At 43.2% G+C, this 11140-nt stretch overlaps 1 protein-coding gene across 1 annotated transcript in view; it reads right to left on the reverse strand.

The window, feature by feature from the left end:
- Positions 1–10746, reverse strand: part of TPCN2 (two pore segment channel 2) — a gene marked incomplete at its 5' end in the record, with an annotated part of 28452 nt that extends 17706 nt beyond the window's left edge. The window contains 5 exons of the mRNA XM_081891522.1: positions 1480–1596; positions 1931–2108; positions 5299–5375; positions 5805–5866; positions 10584–10746. Coding sequence (XP_081747648.1) covers positions 1480–1596; positions 1931–2108; positions 5299–5375; positions 5805–5866; positions 10584–10746 — 597 coding nt within the window. The remainder of the gene's footprint in view (positions 1–1479; positions 1597–1930; positions 2109–5298; positions 5376–5804; positions 5867–10583) is intronic.
- Between the last annotated feature and the right edge of the window lie 394 nt (positions 10747–11140).

The following is an 11140-nucleotide window of genomic DNA, read 5'->3' on the forward strand; positions in this document are numbered from 1 at the left end:
AGGGCCATGCAGAAAACTTTTGTGTTCTTTCAGGTGTTTTAATGTATTTCCTTTTTTTAACAGATTGCTGCAGAGAGGGGAATTGGTTTTGGAGTATCTTGTTTTGGGGGGGTTTTATGTAAACTACCCTGGAAGTTCTACTGAATTGTGGCTGAATTGTGGCATTAAAATGTTTTCAATAAATAATTAGACACTTTCCAACTTAAGACTTCATACGTTAGCTCAATGCCACTAGAAAACTCTTTGTTGCTGTTGTTGCTAGAACAGGTTAACCTGAGAATTCTTCAGAATGCTTTGAAGTTCGACAAAGGAAGGAAAAGATGGTTTGCTTCAGCTGCACCTGTTTTCACTGATATTGACAGTGGCATACTGAACCCTCACACAGCTAGCCAATGAGAGAAGGACCTCAGGCCTTCTCCAAGCGATCAGCTCATCAGATGCAAAGTTTATATCTTTTGCAGTCGTTGAAATAATAACCTTGGCACAAAATTCTGCAGATGGAGCAAAGCACAAAACTCTTCCTCTTTAGTTCCTCATACCTTTACATAATGTTAACATTTGGTTATCTTCATTTCCGGTGTGGGAGTTCTTTCTAGTCAGCATACGTTCCAGGAAGAAAGTACAGGTACCAGAAGGGATGTTTCCAAAATCATTTTTAAAAATGCAGCAAGTAGAAACACCACTGAAATGAACATACTTTCCAAAGAAAGCAAACTTCAAACACTCATACCTGGCTCAGCTGTTATATAACTGGGTGTCAACCGCATATTAGTGATGCCTTGTTCCAACCTGGAATCTACTGCATGCAAAGCAGAAACTCTGAGCTATGGCCACTCCTTGTGGGGTTTACCGGCTAGTAATTCACAGCTTGGTTACAATGTATTATTGTTTACAGTGGTTTGAATGACATTGTGTTGCTATTATGGGCATTTTGTTGTACTATGTTTATATATTGTGAACTGCTCCAGCATCCTGTCAATGAAAAGTAGTATAGAGATATTTTAAATATAATAAAATTTAAAAGTTAAACATTACAAAGTTACCCAGTGTGCTTCAGGACTGAATGGAGATTTGAACTTTCAGCTGAGATGCCAATATAGTATGAAGGCTAGAGTGTTAAAATGAAATGAGGGAGACCCAGATTCAAGTTCCCACTTAGATAGAAGTGCACTGGGTGACTCTGGGCCTAACCTACCTCACAGGGTTGTCATGAGGATAACATGGTGGAGGAGGAGGTTAGGAGGAGGACAGGATAAAAAGGCCAATGACAACAACTTCACAGCAGAGTGGGACTTTGAGCTGTGCTTGCTCCAAGTTGTAAGTATATAAGCAGAGGATGCTCTCAGATTACAAACTCAAAAGCTTTGCAAAAGTGAAAATGTTTTTGTTGCTTGCTCAACTGCAAAGTGCTACTTGCTCAATCTGACCCTCCTTCTCTGTAGCCCCTACCTCAGTGACATACACACATATAATCCTTACCTCACCACAGGAAGAGCTCAGTGAAACAGTCCAGTCTGCAAGGGAGACTACTAGCACCAGGATATAGGCCATCAACCACTTGGTTTTCCGAAACTCTTCCCATCCTATTAAGTAACTCTGATGAAGGAATACAATACATGTTTAAACAGTCGTTAGATCATTGTAGCATTTTCTTTCGCAGAAAGATTTACAAAACTAAAGTGTAACTAATTTTGATATACTCTTTCTAAAAACGGCTGGACCAGTCATCGTGAAAATGAAGCCTTCACCGATGAGGAGGCTTTTCAAAAGAACCATTTCCTAATTTTCCCATTTCTGAAGCATAGAGCCCAGAATCATGTTGGAATTCATTGGTTATTCCATATATTCCACATAGGGAAGTGTGGGCAGTTCAAATGCACCTCATGAACCTGGAGATTTTCCAAGTGGCATTAAATGTGTCATCGCTCACCTTTACAGAGACATCTGCTATAAAGACAAGGAAGCAAAGCAGTTCAATGCTCTCCGTCAAGCCACAAGGAGGCTCCCAGGGTTCCAAGCGGTAGCGTATGTCCGACGTGACAGTAAATGAAGAAGGCGTTTCGATGAAAGCAAGAGCCAGGATTAGTGTAATGGTGGCAATCAAAATCCTTTAAGAGCAAAGGAAGATCAATGTGATTACTGAATGAAAAACATATCCTCCTAAAAGCTACTTGGCCAAAAAGAATATACAGCCATACAATCGCTTAATATCAGGAGCAGTCAAAACGCATAATATATGGGATTGAGCCTAACTGGACAACTGAAAGCCTTTTTATAGCATGATGATGTGTGATAGTTACCTCCCTGCAAAGTGATAGTACAGCAGAAAGACATCAAGCCCTTCATTCCAATCTCTTTGGACCGAAAGCCGGCCAAGCCATTCAGGCATCAGCTAGTACATTCAGTGACATGCTTTTAGTTCAGAAGTCCAAAAACAAATAAAAATGGTTTCAGCTCACAGGATCAGCTCAGACAGGCTTTTGCTCCACATCCAAGTAGTGCTAACTGTTCTCTAAACAAGGACCAGAGGGGCACACGAATGACGAGAGGAAAAAAATTCAGCCAGCTGCAGCACCATTCTTTTCCAGCCATTGCTGCCAGTTATACCTGCAATTGCTTGGTTCACATGTTATGCTGTTAGGCGAATGCATATCTTAGGTTGGTAAGGATAGCTTGCCCTTGGAAGAGGGTGAAAGTTTTGTGTGGACTGATACATGATGAAGCCACTGTATCTACAAGTGTGAATAGCTGATACGTTGACTATTAACAGTAAAACCATTTTTTAAAAAATTAGTTTTTATTTGAGGTTTTTTTCTGTTACCAAACAAACGAACAGGGGAAAGTACATATAGTGGCTCTACTTTAGAATCTTTTTCACAGTTCATTTACATTAGGCATGAGACACTGTGCGGTGGGGAAAAGAGGGGAGAGAGGGAGGGAGAGGGTGGGATAATGAACTTTTATTCTATTGCATAGTGTTTGTGTAGGGTTTTTGGGACAGCATCACCTGAGTAGGTGTTTTATTTATATATGGGTTCATTTTTATTGGCATTGCGAGAGATTGGGAGGGGGATGTTCCAAAGCTTGGTTGGTTGTGTTTGGTTGATTGCAGCATGGTTTGTTTACATGTGTTAGAGGTGGCGAGTGTTGGGTCTTATTAGCCATATTGATTTTTATCTTGGGGGGGGGTTGGGGGGGGATAGGCAACCACCCTACTAGTAAAGTTAACCAACAAACTTAAACTAGCACAGAGACAATCAAAGGAGGACACCTTCACCCCAGTGTGGGTTCCCTTTATCAAATATACAACTCAACAAGACAATGACCTAATGGTAGTGCCATTGTTAATGCTGCAGTGCTCACAGAGAGGCCTTTAAAAACGTGGCTGATAAAACCAAGCCCTTTTTTGCAATAGCGAACACTGCAGATCAGGCGTGGGGAATCTCTGGCCCTCCAAATGTTGCTGAACCACAATTCCCATCAGCACCAGCAAGTGCTGCCAATGGCAACATTTGATGGAAGTTGTAGTTCAGCAACATCTGGAGGGCCAAAGATTTCCAACACTTGCTATAGATACCACACGTATTTCAGTGATATTCCTCACTTTCAAGCCATGAGGATTTAAATTATCACCAACACGTTTTGGCATTCTTGCCATTTGCAACTAAGCTTGTGATAGTGAGGATCTGGAAATGTGACATTTTCCTAGCTTAGGAGATGAAGGTTGACCAAAGTCGGGAACTGGTGCTGAACTATGGCAGGTTCTTTTCAGTAGCAACCCATGACCTATGAAACGCCCTTGAGGGGGGTGTCATTGGCCTATGTTATTAATGTTTAGGCAGGATTTTAAAACATTCCTGTTCGCTCACGCATTTGGTGGCTGAAAAATACATTCTGGCAGCTTTCAAATGATTAATTGTGAGGATATTTGGCTTGTTTCTAAACAAGTAAATTTGTTTTGTTGTTTGCCACTCTGGGGTACTTTGGGAAGAAGGGCAGGAATAAAGGATGATTAATAACGTGGAATGTATCACAACTTATAACAGGGTAGAGGGTATCTGCATTTATTTTTGTAATCCTGGGAATTTTTCTTAACGATTTCTTTTTAAAAATGAATTGACAATATGACAACACTCGCAACCTGTGAACAGAATGCTTACGGATACAGACTTTGGTTGGATAAATATGATAATATTTGGAAGGACTTTATGCAAAATGTAGTAGGCTATTAACATTTACATACTGTAAGTATTAAGGATACTTAATACTTAATACACAATACCAATTTATATAAGAATGTATGGAAATATAATATATTCATTTTTGTATATCTGTCTATCTATCTATTCTTTTCATATGTGTCTTTGTTGTTATTTCCCTCCTTACTTTCCCTTCTTTTTTCTGTTTTACTTTATTTCTTTTAATTGAAATAACTTCCAAAAAAAATATAAATAACCAAAAAAAAGAAAAAGGAAGAAATAAGAAATGTAGGTGGTATTCACTTAAACAGGATTAACACCACCACAAAGGGATTGCCCCCTCCTCCCCACGCTATCCCCAAAGCTACTCTGAAGGGTTGGGGGATCCCCCAGAACAGATGCAGGGGGGCACAGAGGAGGAGCACATTCTGCTTAACATTATGTTGAATTCAACTCATGGGTTGAAATCCTATGTGTACTTTCCCAGGAGTAAGTTCTCTTGAACGCAATGGGTTGTATTTCTGAGTAGACATGCATAGGATTGTGCTATTCAACCATTTCTGGTTTCCCATACCTCTGCTTTCATCCAGTGGGGTGTTATGCTATCACAAGAGCAGGCAAAAGTGCATAGTCTGTTTCATCTTATAAACATCATTTTAAATAAAGATTTAAATTGTGCCTGAAATACTCTAATAAGGCCTCTGACTAAAGGTTGGTGGGGAACAGCAGCTGTGGAGTGCTGCTGCACTCACATTCTGTTTGTGAGTTTTCCACAGGCATTTGGTTGGACAGGGGTGATTTTATATCTGTGATGACCAGCAATATTTGTAGCAATGTCACATTGTTTAGCAAAAGGTCTCTTTCTCCAGCCTACCAACTTGGGAGTGCTGGAGAGAGGCTTCATGGTTATTGCTGCAAAATGAAAGTGGCCAACGTAGCTGCTGACTTGCGGCAGCCAGATAGGAAATCCCAAGAGGGATAGTTAGGAAAATACAAAAATGCCTTGGATTGACAGAGGAACCAAGGATTTGTGGAGTCAGAGAATGACAGAGGCTCTAAGCATCAGAGATAAGCAAGAGAAAAGAGCCCAGTTTCTCACCATTGGCAAACTTCTGAGTAATACCGCCGATAAAGCCACAAGGAGTAAGAATCCACACGGTGATTTATGGAACGATACTAGAGAGATGAAAGGCAAGATTGATCACTCAGGCATCCCATTTGCTCTGTTAGTCAAAGTCAAGCCATATCAATTTATACAGGCATGCGCTATTCAAGGCAACATCCACTAACCTTTAAACAAGCTGATTTCCCAACACGGAATGGCTCTTACAAGTGTCATGAGCAATAATTATGCAATCCCGGTTGTCCAAAGAGATGAAAACAGAAATATGCAGAAATCAAGCTTCCCTAAAATTATTTAGGGCAGTCTCTTACTGCACAGCTGGTAAGACCAGACTGCTGAGCCTAACATTAATTTAACTGTGTGCCATAAACTGGCAGATCACCAGGAAAACAGAATACTCAAGTCCTATGCAATAGTTTATTTTGCTGGGCACTAATCAGTTATCTCCACTTTGGCCATAGCCTGGCAGATGAGACATTTACCTGAATTGCATCTTCAATGAACACTACTGCTTGGTTCAAGTAGGGATTTTGGTCATCGGCAACTGCAAAGATACAACAGTCATTTCTGTGACCCCAACAAAGCTAATAGATAGTTTCATTAATCATGAAGATCCCACACAAAGTCTTGGTATTGCTTAATTTAGCCTTTTGGCTGCTGAGGATGTCAGACTATGTGTCATCACATCTCAAGCATCTTTTCTGTGAATACAATAGGAGAAGGAAGGAGGAAAGGAAGCTGAGAGCCCTTCTACTGACTGACCATCAGGATTAAGACAAGGCTCTGTGAATTAATCCAAGCACTGGATTTTAGGTTATCTAAACCAATATAACAACAGTAATAACGTGAACATTCATGTGTTAGCCTTATACCTATCTCTGCTGTGCTGAGCTTGCATATATTAGGAAGGAAGACTGAAGATGCCACCAGTGCCAAATTTGTGCTAAAACAAAGAAACAAAAATCAATTGAGGAGAAATCTGTAATGTTCCCCTTAAAGCAGAGATGGAAAACCTTCAGCCTTTGGGCAAATCATGGTCCATCAGGGGTTCCAATATGGCACATGAGACCAATTTTCTGAAATCATGGCCACCTGACAATTTGGTAACATCATCCTAATGGGTGGGTGACATTGCTTTAATGGCAGGACACCATACTGCTTCGTTAGTTTCCTTTAGAAATGGTCCAGAGTTTATTGCTAATGTGCCCAAAAAGTCCTCTTTTTCTAAAGAGCCAGAATCCTATCTAGTCATATTTCAGGAACTTTGGCATCAAGAAAAAAGGTACTTTTGAATTACAGTGGTACCTCAGGTTACATACGCTTCAGGTTACATACGCTTCAGGTTACAGACTCCGCAAACCCAGAAATAGTGCTTCAGGTTAAGAACTTTGCTTCAGGATGAGAACAGAAATTGTACTCCGGCGGCGCAGCAGCAGCAGGAGGCCCCATTAGCTAAAGTGGTGCTTCAGGTTAAGAACAGTTTCAGGTTAAGTACGGACCTCCGGAACGAATTAAGTACTTAACCCGAGGTACCAATGTACTGGCTAATCTTCAGGTTTTTTTGTGTGGCTGAACCTTCAAAAACTAATGTTAATTGAGTGGTCCGGAAGGAATATGAGGGGCTATTCACAATTACCCTTTTGATCATGATTTCAGTCATTTTGGACAGTTTCCTGGTTAACAGGATGCGACAAGAATGTTCTGGCTCCCACCTATTTCCTTTCTGATTTCCAGCTGCGATCACATCTACATGCTAAAGCATGTCCAATGAGAAATTTCACGTGCAGCGCAATGCTCTGCATATTTGCTCTGAAGTAATTCTCACTGTGCTCCTCAGAGCTTCCTCCCTAATATGTCTTCTCAGGCTTGCAACCTAAGACACTCTTGATTCTCTTCAAAACTGCCTCATACATGAGGTAATTTTCACATTGTTTACCGCTTCCCTCTTGTTTAAGATGAAAGGGTTTAACTCAAGGAAACAGCAGCAATTGTAAATAGAGGGTTGCAGCAGATTACCCCTCATTTGGTGCTGTCCTTACTTTCACTCTCCTCCACCAAGGGCATGCAGGCAAGTAAATTAGCAGAGGGAGTACTGACAAATCAGCATGGTGAAACCAATTACAGGAAAGCAGCAACAAACCATTCCTGTAACAAGCAAGTCTGAGACTTTTGGATACAAAGTTGCACCCAAAATAGGCAGTGAGCCAACAAGCAAGATCACATATCAGGCTCTATGGGATAAGAAGCTCTAGAAGCAAACATGCATGTTAAGAGAACAGCTGTGCTCTTGCATCACTCCCATCCATTGTAATGAAGCTTGTGAAGAAGTTCGTGGTGGACTGGGGTCCAAATCCTAAAAGTAGACACCAGGGAATACAACAGAAGCACTCAAGAGACAAGTGTATGCATTGCCCTTCTAAAGCTGGAATAGCTCAGGAGAAGGAACCTCCATCCCAGACATAGCCAACATGGTACCCTTCAGATGTTTTGGACTGCAAATTGCATCCTCAATGGTTAGGGATAATGGAAGTTGTGATTCACATCTGCAAGGCGCATTGACTTCCCATGTTCTAGCTCCTTGTCTGCAGGAGATAAAATTTTGGAACATACTGAAAAGCTCACAGCAGGCTGCCCAGCTCAGATACCCAGTGAGCTTCCCTTCCTTCCAGTTTTGCAACTGAAGTGACAGCTGTATATACCAGGAAACAAATGCCAATGCTGCCATGATGGGTCTTGTCCCTATGCTGCTTTGAACAGGCTGTCCGATATTTTAAAAAGCACCATTTGCAAGTTAATCTATTCAATTAATATTTTTTAAAGGAAACGTTTTAAAGTGCAAAATTGCCCTGAAGATGGAAAAAGAGGAAATTGGGGGATAGACTATGGCCATCAGTCAATCAGTCTTGTGCAAACAAACTTCTGCTGCAAACTTGCAGAACTATTCCCACCACCACACAAAGTTCCACATTAGAAGGAATGGTGCATCTGAACTGAACACAGTGATATACCTTCAGTGTCAAAGGTGGTATGCCTCCAGTGTTAGAAACTGGGTTAGAAAAGCTAGGAGCCAAATGACTCCTGGGACCTGAGTTGTGGGTGCCAAACAGAATGTCTAGTCATGGGGGGGGGGAGTTGGCAACACTTTTTATTTATTACTTTGATAATATGCAATTGACATAAGTAACACATTGTTAATACTACATTTTTAACATAAATTGTTAAAACATGTTTAATTTGGTGTTTACAATAAAAAATATTGGTACCATACTTCTGTTTTCAAAACACTCTACTCTTTATTGTTAAACTCCTTAACATATTGTCTATCCTTAACATATACTACGAAGCTTCAAAGAACGTATATTTCAGTAATCCTTGAGTGTCAGCCAGGTGCAAAAAATGGCACCCAGGCTTTTGGAGGTGCTCGTAAATGGAGAATCTTTAGGTGCAAAATGCACCTGACACCCTGCTAATTTCGAACCCTGTATGCCTCTGAATACTAGTCACTGGGGATGCAAATAGGGAGAGTGCTGCTGCACTCATGCCCTTCTAGCAGATTTCCTGTAGACATTTGGTTGGCCACTGATGCTAGACTAGATGGACCTTTGGCATGATCCAGCAAGGGCTCTCTGTATGTTCTTAGATGCTTCAAACGCAGCCCCCCTGTTCTAAAAATGTTGTGCCCTTCTCTTAAGCCAAGTATTCACGTTGTCCAGGAAAGTATGAACAAATGATTTCCAAATGTTATTGTGGGTGGAACTTGGGTGTGCCCTAGAGATTATAGGGAGAGTGACTTCTCAAGATGTGGAACTGAATGACTAATCCCCAACACAGATGAATCGTCTCAGTTAAAAACTTGGATGTAAATGTCACTACGCTGACATTTACCATAGCACTGTGCATCTACAGTACTTTATAGAGTTCAAATAATTCAGGGAAAAGGCACAAAAGTCTGAGCTAGACTTAGCTATTGCAAGTGCAAATGACTGATGGGAGTGCATGGAATCCTTGCTGAAACAATATGTAAACATGTTCTATGAAAATTGATTGCTTTCCTACTGTTACATGAACTGTGGAGTTCCTGTTCTGTATTTATTGGGAGGGTATCCCTGGGGATATGGCACTGGACCTGCAACATTCCAGGCCATGGAATTGTTTGTACGATTTAATATGGATGGATTAGTAAATAGCTTTGTAATCCAGAAATGCAGACAGTCAATTAGCAGATCTGTTGTACCACTTCCATCACAGAAGTTGACACAAGGCACAAGAAGTATGCATTCCAATGTTGATGTTTCATTGTACCATCTAAAGTACAGGCTCTATAGGTATTGTCCTACATGCTGTAAATGTAATTTTTTCTCTCTCTCTCTGCTCTTTCTTGCAACTCCAGCTTACCCAACAATATTTAAGCAGGCAAAGAAGTAAAACAGAAGGAATGCTGCCACACCTACCCAGCAGAGACCGTCGTAAACAGGAGGCTAAGGTTACAGCACAGCAAATGGTGGGGCAAAAGCCTGTAACAGCGATTAATTTCTAATCCTGAGAAAGTTGCATTTGCTGCTCTGAAAATGCCTCACGAAGTTCTCTGAGGTGCTGGTAGCGGACCTTGAGTCCTCCTGTCTGCACATGTTCAGGGGCATGCAGGCCTTACTGACCAAGGGCGCCCATTTTCAGTGCAAGGGCTCCCTGAGCAGGAACAAACTCCTCTGTTGTGAAAGCTACGCGATCCCACACCTACTTACCGGGGAGAGGAAACCCTATTGAGAGAAAGCATGCAGAGATGGATGTAATAATGGAATGATGAATGGTTTAGTTTTTGTAAAAGATGCAGGGATTTATGATATACAAAATGAGCCATGGAAAGAGAAGAAGGAAAGTCACTGGTATTTTAAGGATGTTTAAATGAGTATTTAAAATGGTAAAACAGAAAATTGAATAAAAATGAGAGAGAGAGAGAGAGAGAGAGAGAGAGAGAGAGAGAGAGAGAGAGAGAGAGAGCGCGCATGCGGAGGCTTGTGCTGCAGGCGCCTCACCCCCCCCACCCCCCTCCAATCAGCCCCCTGCAGGTGAGGATGAAGGGAGGGCTCTTGGGCATCACAGGATGCAACTTCGAGGTTGGCTCAAGCCCGGGCACCTCCAGGGTCAGAACTCGAGCCCTGCAGTGGACTCGCTCTTCCCCACCAGCCCTGCCCTTCCCGCGTCCCTGGCTTCAGGATCCAGCAGTCGATTCCCCACCGACGTCGACGCCCCCCTGGGCTCACCGTTCCCGCCCGGGGGAGACCGGGAGGCCTCGGAGCCGCCGCCGTCTCCTCCGTCGCCCGAGGCGGCGCTGTCCCCGCCCGAGTAGAGGCGCCCCAGCCCTCGGGGGCCGCCGGGAGCCGCCGCCAGCAGAGGCTCTCTTTCGGGGTTGCCTGCCTCCTCCATGGCGAGCGGAAGCGGCTCCCGAAGCTGGAGGAGGCGGAGGCAGCCGGGCGAGCCGAGGGGGCGGGACTCTGGCGCGGAGCCCGGGGCGCTCCGTCCGCGCCGCGCGGGGGGAGGAGCCGCTTTCCCCACAGGGTGGGCTGTCGCCTCAGTGCCGCTCCGGCTGTGGCGCCCAATAGTCAGGAGCGGGGCGGGGCTTCCTCTGCCGGGGGGGGAGAAGGGGGAGTTCGCGCGGTTCGCCCGTTTCGCAGCGGCCTCTTCTGCGCGGCCGTCGAACTCCCGTGCGATTCTGGTCTTGCTGAGAGCGGGGCTAAAGGGCCAGACCCGCGGGAGCTTCCCTGATCCGACGAATCTTCGGTCGATAGAGCATGTGGCTCTTAATCTCAAGGTTGCGGGT

The sequence above is a fragment of the Podarcis melisellensis genome, assembly GCF_964234715.1.
Source record: "Podarcis melisellensis genome assembly, chromosome: 1".
Lineage (NCBI taxonomy): Eukaryota > Metazoa > Chordata > Lepidosauria > Squamata > Lacertidae > Podarcis > Podarcis melisellensis.